Source organism: Apteryx mantelli, chromosome 8 (assembly GCF_036417845.1).
Source record: "Apteryx mantelli isolate bAptMan1 chromosome 8, bAptMan1.hap1, whole genome shotgun sequence".
Lineage (NCBI taxonomy): Eukaryota > Metazoa > Chordata > Aves > Apterygiformes > Apterygidae > Apteryx > Apteryx mantelli.
Genome location: NC_089985.1, coordinates 25,868,053 through 25,884,069, shown reverse-complemented (window position 1 = coordinate 25,884,069; position 16,017 = coordinate 25,868,053). Strand labels below are relative to the sequence as shown.

Genomic DNA, 16,017 nt, shown 5'->3' with positions numbered 1-16,017 from the left:
GATTTTCCTTGTCCCAAATGCAAGGTCAATTTTCTCAGTAGCTAAAGTGGTCAAAAGATTTTGTCTCATCAGCACTGTAAATGTGCTCTGCCTGCTGCCTGTTACTTCTCACTACCTTAACCAAAACCTTTCCAATTAGATCTGCTGGTCCTGCAGCAACTGATAAGCTGGCAGGGAAGGACAGCTGCTGGGTGCTCTCAGACCTGGGTTCTGCCTAGCCAAGCAGCACCACCTGAGCCTGCCCACCTTCCCCTTTCAACAGGGCTTACACTGTAGCCAGAGAAACACTTCTGGTTGTAGGGCTCAGTTAAGGACCAGTAACTAAAGTGCGGTCTTAGTCACATCCCCGATCTAGTATTAAAACGTATAATTCATTTTAAGCTTATAAGCACGGTGAACATTTTATAAATTTAATCTACTCAGTTTCCACGTGGGATGAGACACCAAAAATATTTCTGCAGAAATGGGCTATAAAGAGCCAGCAGTGTGAACTGACAGATGCTGGACAATATGACTGCTGACCAACTGACAATGTTGTGTTTTTACATTTCGGCATGTTCCCCATCTTACTAGGCTGTAAGTAGCCAAGTATTATGCTCCAGACTCCAGCTGTTGAATCTTCCCTTCTTGTGCCTAGCTTTCATTTGTACTTTTCCATGCAGATATTAAGTAGTACTTGATCTGGAAAACCTATTACAGAAAACTGATAACACTTTTGGCACCTCAGGCAGCAATGACAGGCATATCAACCAAAGACAGATGATGGGTAATACCAGAAAAAGTAAGAGAATAAAAGGGAACAGAATTAAAATATTGGTGTATCAAACTTCTTTAAAATGAAGATACCCCTGGGCTGCCTGGGCAGGTCATGGAGCCTTTGTCCCTGGAGCTTTTTTTAAGAACTAGTTAGCCAAATATTTGTCAAGAGTGATATGAGGCTAACTGATCCTGCCTAGGAAGAGGAGGATGGACTACATGCCATTTCAAGGTCACCTTGAGCTCTGTGATTTTACAGAGGGCAGACAGAACAAATCTGCAAAATACATATTAGGGTAAGTATAGCCTCTTAAAACACTTCACTGGAAAAGGATCACTTGTCATTTCCTTGAAAGTTATTTGGAAGTTATTTGGAAGATACTTACAACAACCTGTAATGTTTACTTAGCCCAATAGGAAAAAAAAAGCAGAATTAATTCTGGAAGGTACTAAAACTGGCAAATTTCTTAACATGGTATGATGCTGAAAGATCACAAAGGTATAACTGACACTACAGCTTCAAAGAAAGGCACACCTCCCCCAAAAGCTACTGCAACAAATTATTAGCACTCAAATGAACATAATACTAAAAAATAAAACTAGAAAGAAAATTCAAGCTTACTGCTTCACCAGTGTTTCCAAGGTTTCCTTGGTCTCCTTGTTCTCCCTATTAAATGGAGAAAACAGATGATATAGTTCATTAGTAATGTAATTTCTTTCATATGTGCATATTAAATTTCTCTATTTTCCTAAGAGCCTCTTTATTTTCTAAATTGCAGCAGCCAATTAAAACTTTCAAAAGTAAAATTATGCAACCAACAAAAAATGAATTTTGTCCATGGCTAATTTTAATTTTGTAATGAGAAGTAAGTACTGCTCTAATTCCTCTGTTTATGATAGACTTGTCCACAGAAATGAAAGCTATTCATTAAGGGCTTACTAAATATATTAAGTCAGCAAATGCTACAAATGAATGGTGTATTTTTCATTTAAATCTTCCTTTAGCAAATACTATTACCCTCATTATTTCACAATTGCTTCAAAAGTAACAGTTACCTTTATATATTATTGATATCTTCAATTTTGCCACAAAATATTATACAGGGAAAAATAACAGAAATTACTCAAGTATTTATCTCTGTTTATCTCTTTATTTCAAAATGGCCTTATTCCATATTGATGACGGTAAAAGATACTTTATATCAACGTTTTGAATGACATTTTAACAAAGCATTTTCTCTTCCAAAATCCTATGCTTGAAACTGTTGGTAAGTACAGATAAAAGAAGTCTGCTCTCCTTAATATGCTGCAAGCCATGTTACTCCAGGGCATTTCACTCTGCATTTTACTAGTGGAAGCTGGGTTTATACGCAGTATTAATTGTCTGTGTATGACCACAATCCCAGTGCCCTGATACAGGGATTTGGGGACTGTTTGTTCAGATTGCAACTCAGCACTGAGAAAATCAGCTGCTGCCGCAAGGGCCGCACAGCACCACCACCCCCCACGGCCCCCATGCCCTCCCGCCAGCGCAGGAACGGCCCCCGCTGCGTCGCCACCCCAGCCCAGGCGCCGCCACCCGCGGATCCCCAGGCAGCCAGCCCTCCTTCTAGCGGGTGCTACCTCTGTTCTTCCCACATCCCTCCCCATCTCTTAGCCCTGCATAGAGCTTTTTTTGTTTCCAAACAGGGTTTCTCTGAGTAAGCAGAAACACCAGTATTATATACATTTGTACTACACGGAAGCAGGTGCACTCACATCCTTTCACTGGCATATGTACACGGTTGATACTTCAAACACATTTTATTTCATACATTAAACCATCACTTACCTTTAATCCTTCCAGTCCAGGGTCACCTACATAACCTTTCCGCCCCGGCCTTCCCTAAAATAATAATTAAAATGAAGTATTTCAAATATGTTAAAAAATAAATAGAGAAATTAGGGTAAAATTATCAAAATATGTACACTCAAAAATATACACTGTTTAGTAACATGTAATACCTGTGTTTGAAGCCAATTTATAAGTTTTAGTCTGGAAATACATTGCTGATTATAGCAGCACATACTAGCCCAGTAAGCTGAATCCGTATCAACTCTTACAGCAGTTATACTGTGAGAAAAACAGTCTTAATCCAAGAATCTAACACATTCCAATTTCACTTTAAAACCCATATTTAGGAGACAAAGAAAAGGCAAGGTCGTGCTCTCTCCTACTCTAATTCCAGCATAACAGGGAGTCTCACTAACAGAATTTGATCCTTAGCCTTTAGGGGCTGGTGTAATAACTGTCCTTTCTCAATTAGCCAGGATCAGCTCAAACATCTTCTCTTCTTTGTTCAACCTGATTATTTTAAACCTCAGCTCTCCCTGTTAGCATTTTGCTGTTAACAGATCTTGTTGCTATGATACTCAGGTAATAGTACATTGTTACCAGGAAAAAATACAGCAACATCAATCAGAGCAGGAGACCATGAAATGAAGAGAACTTTCAAGCATATTATAAAATACATCCCTCTGTTGTCACTCAAACAGACACACAAAGGCATAAAAAACCAAAACACTTTTCTCCAGAATTTTCAATTAGATGCTTATAACTTAATTATGTCTCACTTTTAGGGAGTCATTTTTACTCCAGATATTCTTTACTTCTTCTACAATGTAAGACATGGCCTAAAAATAAATGTTATTTACCATGCTTTGAATGAACCCACCATATCAAAACTAATACTCCAATATAAAGGGTTCTGAAGCAGCAGCCTCTACAGAAATGTACTGTCACACTGAGAAGCACTTTGCACCAATGTATCAGTTGAGCAGATAAAGAATTTGCGGTTATTGCCTTCAGGACTACAAAATGCCAAGCGTAACACTGAGGCATTTGTCTTCAACTGATGCAATAAAAATTCATCCGAGGACTTGCTGGGAAACAGTAACTCCCCAGTTACTCCCCTTCCCTGAGCAGCACAGGTCCGATCTCTCTAGAAGGAGCTAGACTCATGAGCTTACTATGCTGGGGAGAGCAAACGTCACTCCCACAGCCCTCTGGCCCAGCTGGTGAGCAGCCTGCAGCCTCAGCCCCTACAGAGCACATCGTTAGTGTGTGTGCTTCTCTTCTCCAAGGTTATTCCAGTTAAGCAGCTGCAGAAGGCTGATCCCCATTTCTGAGACCTCCTCTCTTCCCCCATGGACTTAGTTGTTGGGCAGTGGTGTCTTTTAGCCATAAAAACCAAACACAGGAATGGGAATATCAGTTCTCCCTTCCTCTTAGTTGGACACATGACTGGGGTCCAAGCAGTGCCCATAGGCAGGCGCAGGATGAACAGTTTGGTTATCTGAACAGCATAGCTGCCAAGACAAATTTTCCCCATCTGCTCTGAGATGAGAGCCCTGGTCAAAGAGTAAAGGTCCAATGGGCTGGATCTGGCTCTTGAGAAAGCTGCTAATTAGATCACTGAAGTCTGATGATCAGAGAAGGAAAATTAATTCAACACTGTAATAACTCAGTATGAAAAAGAAACAGATTTTTGCTAAAAATTTTGAGTAGTTAGATCACATTGTTCCAGCAGATTGAATAATTGCAGTCACAGAACTCTCTGCAATGAGCTTTCCTTTCCCCACAACCCTGAGAAATGAGCAATCAAAGCAACAGATACCAAACAAGTACCTTCAAAAAAGATGAGATTTTTGCATTTGGCTTTTTTGCCCTGGCTGCTTTGTGTCTGTCTTTCAGAGCATAATATATATGTTGGTTGCTGGGCATCTGAGAAATTCTCTGTATGGCTTAAAATTACACTGCCTTAGTAGGTTCCATCACTTCTTATTCTAATCTCCTTTCTTTCTTTTGTTCTCTCTTTCTCTCTCTCTTTCTGTCTGCCTGAGAGATTTCAGTTTGTTCTGCAAGTTTCAACAAATCTCACTGCTTTAGGAACAGACTTTTGTTTTTGCAAATGGATTAAAACACAGCACAGCCAGGAAAGCGGGGAGAAGAGACTGTAAAAAGAGGTTCTGAGAGACTCGGATAAAGCAAGTCACGTCTTTCCACAAGGCTTAGCGAGACCAGGTGCTGGGCTTCTACAGGTTACCATGTGCTGTTAAAGTGCTGTGCTGCAAAGAGTGTTAAGGTATTTGTACCAAGCAGACCGTAACATAAGACTGTTTTACATGAAGTTCCTAGAAGAAAACCAGTGGACACTATTAACTGCTATGTTAATTTTGCTCCTATCAGGACTGAATTGGAGTTACAGCTCCTAAAGGTCTCTTGGCCATATTATCCCAATTATATACTAGCAGTGAAGGACACACAGCAGATGTAAGTTGATCAGAAAATGGAACAAGTGGATGCAACTGGTAAAACAATTTGAAATGTAAAGATTTGGCTTTCAACAGAAGTACAATACAACTGCAAGTTACACATGGAGGAAAAGCCACTGACAGAAGATTAAACTAGGGATGGCTGCTCTTCTGTTTGCAAACACCTAAGAAAATTACTCTTGCAGGGCATGGGAATCCCAAAGGAAATGTCTGTTTCCTAAAATATTAACTAGAAGTTCTGCCCTCCCCTTTCAGGAAACATGCTTCCTTTCATCTCACAACGGGGAGATAAAGGCTTGTGTATTTTACTATAGATCTCTCTCCCTACTGCTCCCTTCCCATCTCTCCACAAGCTCCTTGCATGCCTTCAGCCCGCAGGAAGACATATTCAACTTCAGAAAATACTGCCTCAGCAGAATGGAGTGGCTTCGAGAGCACTTTTCTCACTCTTTCAGGAGGAACTGCTCAGAACATGACTATATAAAAATACCACCTATTTCTTGCAGCTTTTGCTTTACACATGTATCACAAAGGAATTGCTTCACAACAATTCCTTTTAATTTTATGATTTAAAACAATTTTCCCCCCACCAAAGGCATTTCCTCCTCCAGTGATGAAGAAGATATAAAAAAGTAGCAATGCTTGTATTGACTGAGCTGAGCTACACTGGCAGTTCTAATGTTAATATTTGGATAACTTTTGAGACAGTTAATTGGGAGGAACCTGAATAAACAGTCACTTCTTTAAGTGGCATCTAATGTAGTTTTACTGGTCAAATAAGCAGATAGTAAAAATCAGTATTTTTTTGATTTATAAGGATTAATTTAAGAGACAATGCAAATATTCGACATTAGAATAGAATGGGTGTGAATGTTTGGAAAGACATGAATGGAAAGCAAATCCTGTGACCAGATTCAGCTCAAGAGCTCTTCCTAAATTCAAGCAGGCTGAACTCTGTGGAACTTGAGATCTATCCTTAGTTCAGTGGGGAGGAATCCTGAATTTTGACTCTACTTATTTTAGATATATGGGAATTTTTTTCCAAGCTGAGACCTGGGATCTGAAGTACAGGTTCAAATTTATCTTCTGTTTCAGTAGCTGATGGTGGACTTTGCTGGCAGCATTCGTCAGGCGGGACCCAGGGATGTGTTTTGTTTCGCATACATTTTTTTGAACAAATGTTAGGAATGGGGCAAGGGGGGAAGAGAGTGAAAGGGGCTGTTAAAAATGAGGAGAAACTGTATGGCTGTTTGCTTGGCACATGCCTAAATCTGACATTGGCTAAGCACTTTTACCTGAAAACCACACAGTAGAGGAGATTAGTGATTCCAGATGAGCTAGAAACCTGTTCCATTACTGCCCAAGAGACGACTGGAATAGTTTTATAAGAATAATCAAAGGTCTAAAATACATCATCCACTAAGATATTTTACCTTACCTAGTTTAGAGAAAACTACAGAGAGTCAGGTTAACAGATGCCAAAAAGAGGAGAGTAACCTATTATTCATACCTATAAGTCTGTAGGACAAGACACAAGATTACAGCAAGAAAGACACAGGCAAGACATTCGGACAGAAAGGCTAGACATTAGGAGAACTGCTGGTAAGGCAAGTGGAGCAGGACAAGGAAACCTCACCCCCTAGAGGCTGCAAAAAGCGGCTTAGAGAGACATCTGCCCAGAGGGGCATAGCTGACCACTGATGGGGCCTTGGGGCCGTGCACAGTAAGTCACTTCTTCAGTCCCTCTCAGACACTTTCCCCACACCATCTGACTACTTAATTAGCACAGTGAAGACAAATATAAGATCACACCTTTGATAACATTTACTTTCAGATGTATTTTAAACTCCCTTCGTGGAACCTGGAAACAAAGACTATGTAAACCAAACGAATGTGAAGCTGCAATCACCAAGAAAGATTTAAAAAGACAGATGTCTTCAAGAGCTTACTGACTCAGTTCTGCTAACCTATATTAGATTTAACAACTTCGTGACTGGGACTCTCTCTGCAATGTAATCATGCAATCTGTGTTACAAGCAGGAGGGAAGAAGCAAGGACAAGCAGAGGTGGGAAGAGAGTTCAGAGAGGCAGTACAAAAAAATTGGCCTGAAGCTCTGAAATAGCTCGAGCCAGCAGAGGCCAGGTGAAAACAGATGGGTCCTGGGACGAAGGGGAAAACCAGGCAGGGTTTTCCCACTGACTACAAAAGCCCCATTTCTCCCCTCTCTCATTTCAGCAGGGAATGTTAGCTAGCAAGCTACTCAAAAATGCCTGGAGACAGCAACCCTGGGCCCACCTCATTCTCCTCTCAACAGCTTGGAGAAACTAAGCAGCCATCAGACATGCCAATGCTGTACACATTTTCCATTGAGAAAAATCAAGAACAAATTAACTGAGGTCAAACTGACCCAAAAGAGATCAAAAATATTTCAGTTTGCTGGGTTACACAGAAATGTTTCCTCTTGGGTCACTTTGACACCAGTCATGTGGCCTGTGGCAGCCTGTGTATGTGTGGTGATGCACAAGAATGTGAAGGTAGGGTCTGCTCTGAAGCTTCTCTTTCCCAATTGCCACAGCACAGCATGGGAGATGCTGTCCAGCCACGAAGCTCTGCCCAAGGAGGAGACAAGGGATGAGGCAGCCAAAATAAAAATTTCCATGAGGCTCTTGGCAGGCGCTCAGGCAGATGAAGCTGAATATTGAACTGAGTCACAAAGTGTTTTGAAATTCTATTAAATTTTTTGTATTTTTCCTCAGCTAAAAGTGAACTGTTTTAAACTTTTAATCTAATGCATGTTGAAAATAAGCTTTTAATACTATATCTAAATGGGATGGTAATTCCTATTTTTGAGTAGCTCTAATATATAGACAAGAGAGCTAATGAACAGGAAAATGACATAGGAATATATTCATTCTAGAGCTGGGGAACAGGGGGAAAAGCTTTCCCAAGTCCATGCAAGAAATGGGAAGTCATCCAAAATGAAGCTCAAGACAATTATTCTCCCCATATAAGCAAATTAAGTAAAGGCAGAAGTTCATATTTCTTTCAGTAAAGTTAGCAACAGTCCTGTGGCCCCTACTGTAGGCCATTACTCACTTTTAGCTTAGAATTTTTCTAAAAATAAGCTTCAAGTCCCTCAAAATAAGCATAGCAGTAGTATATTTTCACAACTAAAAATTGGTGAAGTGAAATTATCTTCTAAAATGTGTCAGTACAAATGTCTTTGAGACATTCTAGTTTTACTGCTTTCAGCAGCTATTAGATTAATTTACAATCAGAGAATGATTTCTTTAAACGTCAACCCTTTATATTGCTCTCTGAGTCAAGTCTCATGCTCTCTTCCCTGATTTAAGTATTCTGATGCCACCTGGTTCAGTCCTAGGAAGCGCACTGCAGTTTCTTCTGTCTCAGAAGCCTGACCACTTTGTTACTGAATCTTTTTCCTTTCTAAAAATTTTATTTTGTGAACAATGGTAGTGGTTTTATCCCAAATTCTGCATATGGAAAACCATTTCTCCTCCCTGTTCTCCTTAGAACACGTGCTTAGAAAACAGATGCATTTATTCAGGAGGTGCCATTTTAACACAGTCACTTTTCACAGTAAATTTTTCCTCCAAAGGAAAAATTCTTTTGCTGCTGAAAAATAGTCTGCAGTAACAAAATTATTATACTTACTCTTGGTCCAACTCCTCCAATAGGTCCAAGTGGTCCTACTTCTCCCTAAAAGAAAGCAGGACTTCAGTAATCTTGATACCAAAGTCTAGCTTTTAAAGAAAATCTGCAGAGACTGCTTTTATATATGGTATCATCTTAAATTTGGTTCATATATGTATTTATGGGTCTTTAAGTCTGAGGGAAAGATTATGAGATACACTATTCTGACCTCAGTTAAATTAATTAGCTGGAAAGCCATGCCCTATACAACTGTCAGAGACAGCCAGAAAGGCTATGAAACAGTTGGTATACATTTTTTTATAGAAATATTTTCAGTTTTGAGCAGGGGGAGACTCTGCAATGATGGTCATCCTCTCTGTCTGTCCTACAGTTACTTTCCTTCTAGCAGCATTTGACACTTGAGGACTATATGAGCAGTAGGAGCGTTCCTGCTTTTCACCTCCCCATGACTACGGCATGGCCAATGAGTCAGCCAAGCCGTTTCGCCTTTTCCAAGGGATTGAGGAGGTTGGGAGGTCAGGCTGTTATTCCCAGGAGCATAATTGTCAGGGGTTTAGGAGAAGAAATGAGACACTGTGCCTACACTGCAATGTGCACTGATATAATTATACATGACAGGGAACTGCAGTGTTAACTCTTCAGGGTAGACTCACTATAAAGTTATATTAAAGCATGGATTTGTATCAATGCTGTGTCGGGATGTCATGCTGATGTTCACTGATCCTTCTCAGTATGGAAGATTTGCTTTGGCTTTTGGAGGAAGCAGTACACAACCTTTTCAATTACAAGCAATATGAAACAGAGGAATTGAGAAACCCTATCTGCAGCCTCCCAGCTTCTAACTGAACAGATCATTTTGACGCTGTTAGCCTTTAATCACTCAAAATCTGTCCTGAAAGACCATAATTAAGCAAGCTACTTAGAAGTCCAAAGCACTATCCTCAGATTCATTGATTAAATTAATTATTTTAGCCAGAGAGACATGAGATTTTATTTTTATGGTGATAAATTAGGAATACTTAATACATTTACAAGATGAAAAGACACCTTCCTCCCCCTTCACTTAATAGGGGTCTCATCATTTACTTAAGTAGAGCTAGGATATTGTAATTAAATTCTCAAACACTTTTTCTCCCCTTGCTACCCCCACCACACTTTAAGTAAAAACCCGTGCAAGATTGGACCCAGATTCTCTGGGATTCCACTAAGACCATGAAAATAAAGCCCCATAACACTGCTAAAAGCTGCATGCAACATTTGCCGAAATGCAACAAACTTGAAATCTTGCATGACAACACCATAAATACCTAACCATTATCATCTAACAACATCCCCCAGCTTTTTATTTTAAAAGTAATCTGTTGATTAGATAATTTTTCCATCTTACCTCAACTCCTTTGGGGCCTGGTGGCCCTGGAGGCCCTCGGTCACCGAGAAGTCCCTAAGCATCAAAACAATGATAGTGAGTCCTTACATCAACTAAGAGTCACGTTGGCCTAATGTCTTTCCTCTTACAAGCCTGGACAGAAACTGAAAACTGAGGAAGCAGACCTCATTACTTACTATTGTCCTTTTCCCTTGGGAAATCAGGAGTAGACATAGCAGAATTTTAACATCTGTTGGAAAACTGAGTATTTTACAAACTTAAACTACATAGATTTTTCTAAGACTTTTTTTTTCATTCTTTTGAAAAGGAAATTAGAAAAATTGGATCTTGCAAAGGAACAATTGCTCTTCTAGGAAGACATAAATCATGCCATCACATTAAGATTAAAGTGGAACCAGCACAACTCTCATAGATCTTTGATTTAGGTAATTTACAGCATAACAGTTGATGATAATGTTGCAATGGAAACGAACTACAAAGTGAATTTAGACTACCAGCTTGTCCAGACCTGCTTGTGATTTTCAGCCCTTACTTCTCTGTCAGGATTATAATCAGCATCTCAGAGATAAAGAACCTTAGCCTCTGCCAACTCCGAGTTTTCACATCTGCTTATAGCAACATTTCCAAAACTTTGTTAAAATGACTTAGCAGCTAGAGGTGTGTCAAAAATCTCGGTCATCCAAATTACAATGGCAGTAATTAGGAAAAGCACTTGAACTGACGTAGGACAAAAAAAAAAAATCTGTGTAACCATATTATTAATGTTCTGGGAAAGCTAAGCTTAGCAATATCAGATAAAGCAACAAGAACAAAGAAACTGCCCTTTAGGAGAGATATGATTAGCCTCTGAAGAAAGAGATGGTGGGAAAGTTCCAAGTGTAAGCCTTATTAATTGCTTACTAATGAAGCTGAAGTCTAGACTGAAGGTGCAGGCATTGGTCCAGTAAGAGCCTACTTAGCACGCAAAGTAAAATGGAACAGAAAATGGAACCAGCCACCTCGAGGTACAGTTTCATCAATGAGCCCATCAGTGTACAAAAGCTTGGGGTGGAGAACTGCAGCATGACATGCCACTGCAAAAGCAACAGGAAGGTTTTTAGCAGCACTACCTAAATAACATCCCTGTGTAGTTAGTCAGGAAATTTTTTCTTTGGCAGAACTGTAGGTTCATTGTAACAGCAAAACACAGTAAGAGATATGGTTTTCAGTATAATGTAGTTGCACAATGGAAATGTTAGCAACACTGCTACTGCATGCACCCTTACACTGAACTTACTTGGATCTGGAAAAAAGTCTCAGACTTTAAAAGGGATATTAAGACTGAATGAACCATCCATTTCTGCTTTGAGGTTTCAGGCAAAGAACAGAAAATGAAGGTAGTCCTAGAGATGTGCCAGAATGTCTGGAAAGAATCTGGGGGAATCAGCAAATGGGGGTACCCTGTATTTCACATACATATTACTTTCCAGTTGACTGTCCCTTCCAGGACTGGAGGAACTCCTAATAGCCACTAGTAGTAAATATGTTAGCCAAACAAAACATCAATTAGCAGAGGAAGGAAGTTCTCAACTACTTCCACAGCACAACAAATGTTGCTGGAAAAACTAGTCCTGTAGCCAGAATATGTCTGTCTTTTCCTCTCAGTTTTCTTGGTTGCAGAACAGAAATACTTACAAGAATAACATAGGAAACAAACAGAAAATTATTTCAGAACTTCTCAAAGTAAAAACATTTATTTTTTTTCTTTTATGTAAGTGCGCTTTTTTTTTTTTTTTATGAGCAGTGGATCAAGATCAAACACCTTCTAAAATATGTTTTCCAAGCTGAATAATGTGTTGTAGATCAAATTATATAATATAACCTTTGAACATCACTTTAAGGAGGTCAGATTTGCTGATTACTGCACTAATTTGGAGGAAATGGACAATCCAGAAGTGCTGCTGGTTTTTAGAGATGGCTGATCATGCTCACAGAGCTTAAGCTTTCCACCATGATGCTGAATTTCTCCCATGCCAATTGCCAAGAAATGAAGTTTACCTTGCCTTCTTGGCTTTTAAAATGAGTATTGCTTCTGAGGAAGCATAAAACAAAAGCATAAGGAGAGCATAGTGAAAACAATTTTCCTTAAAAAAGCTGGGGGAAAATTTTTGAAACTTCAGTCAACACAAGACATCTGGGAATCCTGAAAGCCACACATTTCCAGCATTACGCAGACCTTCTCCATTGGTAATAAAAGCAGTGTAAGAACTTTTCCAATCTGGTAATACTTCATCTCAAATGTAAGCCATCTATTCTCCCTGGTTAAAGCAGGCTGTCTAAGCTTTTTGCATCTAAGAGCAAATGTGCTGGAGGCCACCAAATCTCATTCAGCTATGTAATTCTGTATCGAAGGAAGGCAGAGTCTAAAATAAACATTGTGGACTACCTCTTAGCACTTTTTTGCTGGAATTTAGGTGAAAAGGCAATAAATCAGTACTGTAGGTCTGAGACCAACTCAATTCTAACAAAAACATCTAATTTTGCACTTTGGATATAATGAGGAATAATATAATCTCACTTAGCAAAGGAACCAGGTAGTGGGATTAGATCTCAGTTACAGCATTCATGTATCAGTAGCTTGGATAGTTAAATTTGATCTGTAGTTCAAGAACACCTGTGTTTGTCTTCTTCTGTGTTCCCTAGACCCTAGACATAATCTTTCATCAAAAGTTCTTTTTAAGTGCCCTGCTAATTCACTGTTCTCAGAAACACAGGAGCAACTACCACGGCAACATTCAGCAAAGAATCATTCATAAAAGGCTGCCAACATCATACATAGAAATAAGAAAAACAAACAAGTTAACCAAGCTATAAATGAGAATGAAATACATGAAAAGGTCCACGCCTGTCTCTGGAAATGTTCTTAACTTCTCCCCTTTGCCCCACCAAATACTGAGTTCTCAGCCACCCCAGTAAATTAATGTCTGGGCTATTTTGGGACAAGGATCTTGACACAGCTCAAAGATAAGAGATGCAGCAAAAACTGAGCATGACTAGGGCTTTGGCAACTGGATTATTTAAGATGTTCTCTAGAATGATGAATTTTGGCATAGAGGGAAAATTACCATTTTCCATTTTTAAACCACTTACAGTTCCCTGCTTTTTCTTAAGCAAGCTGCCCCAGAATTTCACTGCTGGGCTGATGAGAAATCTTTTAATTTCCATCTCAGTTGATTCACGGCAGCTCACATATTTTGTCCTTGGCCCAGTGTCATTGTTGGTCTTGCACAGTTCTTTTGTCTCCTTAATTTTTGCCCTCCACTTTACTTACACAGCTCAGACAGGCCCTTTATTTTGGTAGGAAAAATAAGCCATCTCTCATAATACAGTCATTCAAACAGCCTTTTCTCCGTCTATACCCATTTGATTGAGTCCTTCTTAAATACAAATGCTTGGAACTGCATGTGCTACTTAGATAAAGTCTTCCCGTGCTTTGTACAATGGCATTAACAAAACACCTTGCCTGATGTGTTCTAGAATTACACTTCATTTCTAACAGCCTTATCACACTCTTCCTTCAAAGAGACCTGGCAGTGTCTTTCCTTCTACTGCTGGCTGTGAAGCCCTCACTTTACAGTAGGATTTATTGTTTTAACCCCTGCACACATGAGTTTGGAGTAACAGAATCACAGAATCACAGAATGGTTGAGGTTGGAAGGGACCTCTGGAGATCATCTAGTCCAACCCCCCTGCTCAAGCAGGGTCACCTAGAGCACATTGCACAGGATCGCATCCAGGCGCGTTTTGAATATCTCCAGGGAAGGAGACTCCACAACCTCTCTGGGCAACCTGTTCCAGTGCTCTGTCACCCTCACAGTGAAAAAGTTTTTCCTCATGTTCAGATGGAAGCATCTGTGTTTCAGTTTGTGCCCGTTGCCTCGCGTCCTGTTGCTGGGCACCACTGAAAAGAGTCTGGTCCCATCCTCTCGACACCCTCCCTTCAGATACTTGTACACGTTGATAAGATCTCCTCTCAGCCTTCTCTTCTCCAGGCTAAACAGGCCCAGCTCTCTCAGCCTTTCCTCATAAGAGAGATGCTCCAGTCCCCTAATCATCTTTGTAGCCCTTCGCTGGACTTGCTCCAGTAGTGCCACAAGAAGCAGGACGAATTGGTACAAAGGACAATTTTTAAGGTTATATGAAGATGCTCAACTTTGTTCCTTATACAAATTTCATTCTGACATACTTGAGCCTATTTATTACTGAAAATACTATGTAAGAAAAGTCCTAAGAATGATAAATGAGGAACTTCACTGGTACTTTCCTTTCAACCACAAATAGTCAATTTTTAGTTACAACCCAGTCACCTCTCTACAGGTTAATTTCTGACCCACCTACATTTTTTGTACTGGTCTCTATCTTTTCCATTTTAAACAAAAATTTTCCAGATGTGCTTTTATCCAAAACTTCATTGAAAACTTTTTATATATGACTTATTGCCTAAACCTGGTTTAAAATATTAGTTACTCTACTAAAGAACAGATGCTCAATGAATCTGGCACTGTCCATCCTTTAGTAGATGCATGTGAATTTTATCCATTTTTCCATATTTTTAGCTATTAATTCCTTCAAAATTTGTTCCAAAATATCATGTATTATTCAGGTGAGCTTATAGAGGTCTGTGTGCATTTGGAATTCATTTTCTCTTATTTAAATATAGGTGAAATATGTACTACTTTCTAGCTACATGGTGCTATTGCCACACTTCCTTGCACTTGACTTGCCATTATGTTTCCATCTAACGCAGAAATTACCCTCATAACTGTGTGGACAGCATTAAACATTAGTCTGACTTCCTCATATAAACACCTGAGGCAAAGTATCTGTAGTCCGACAATAAAATTACTTTCGTGTAATACCAGTGTCCATCTTTCAGAGCTTTTCCTCAGAGATTTATACTGTTTACTGCTATTGTGAATAAAGTTCCACATAGTCTTACCTTTGGACCTTCAGGGCCATTTACTCCAGGTACACCAATATCTCCTGGAAAACCCTAATTAAAACAGACAGACAAATGATTTATAATGTAGGAATGTTTTCAATGTATTTGTTTTGATTCTGTTCACTCATTCAAGAAATTTAACAAACCTGAATCACAGAAATGAAGAAATAGATTTGTTCTACCATCCTCAGAATGTCAAAGTCCATTAAGTTCCCTTGACAGGACTTGCATAAGTGACAGATTTTAGGCGGCTTTCATTAAACGCAATTTAGCAGATGTCAGTATGGATTTAATTTCTCTTAACATGAGACTTTTTATCCACTAAACAGTGTTTGTAATTAAACCATTGGACTGGTCCTGATATACAAAAACCCCACAAAGCAGCAAGCTTTAATTCAACTTTTTTTTTTAAAAAAAAAAAAGCTTCGAGTGCAGCCAAAGCAATTCTTGGCCTGGCTTTAAGGACCAGATCACTGCAAGATTAAGAAAATGGTAGGAAGCCTTTTGCCTCCAAATCAGCAGGTGCTAATCTAGTTCTGGCTGGTAGTAAGTGAAGGTCAGTAGCACATAATATTATTCAGAATAAGCCTTTGTGAAATAGTGTGTGGTATAGGTCCAGTTGTTGGTAAAGAACAAACCAAATATGCAAAAGAAATGAATTACCTAAAACTGTCACCTAAAACTATTTGGCCAGTAGGCGCTGAGTGGGACACCATGGAGATACTTCTATGTCAGAGAAATCCAGTGCTACAAGCAGACTGCTTTACAAGGAACGAGTTTATTTTAAGGAAACAAAAATGATGCTGCTAACCCATATGCAACATAAACATTAGTGAGTTAAGTTTCATAAACACTCCCTGAAGAAATGTAATCTTTGTATTTGTAGGATAAAGTAAAGCATTG

General features: G+C 39.4%; 1 protein-coding gene across 7 annotated transcripts in view; it reads right to left on the bottom strand.

Moving 5' to 3' along the window:
• Nucleotides 1-16,017, bottom strand: part of COL24A1 (collagen type XXIV alpha 1 chain) — a 171,395-nt gene that overhangs the window by 70,285 nt on the left and 85,093 nt on the right. For all 7 annotated transcript variants that reach the window (XR_010884897.1, XR_010884898.1, XM_067300976.1 and 4 more), the window contains 5 exons: nt 15,112-15,165; nt 10,134-10,187; nt 8,747-8,791; nt 2,588-2,641; nt 1,379-1,423 (listed from right to left, as the gene is read on the bottom strand). Coding sequence is in view for 5 of the 7 variants with exons in the window: in XM_067300976.1 (XP_067157077.1) it covers nt 1,379-1,423; nt 2,588-2,641; nt 8,747-8,791; nt 10,134-10,187; nt 15,112-15,165 (252 nt within the window). In the remaining 2 variants the exon portion in view is untranslated. The remainder of the gene's footprint in view (nt 1-1,378; nt 1,424-2,587; nt 2,642-8,746; nt 8,792-10,133; nt 10,188-15,111; nt 15,166-16,017) is intronic.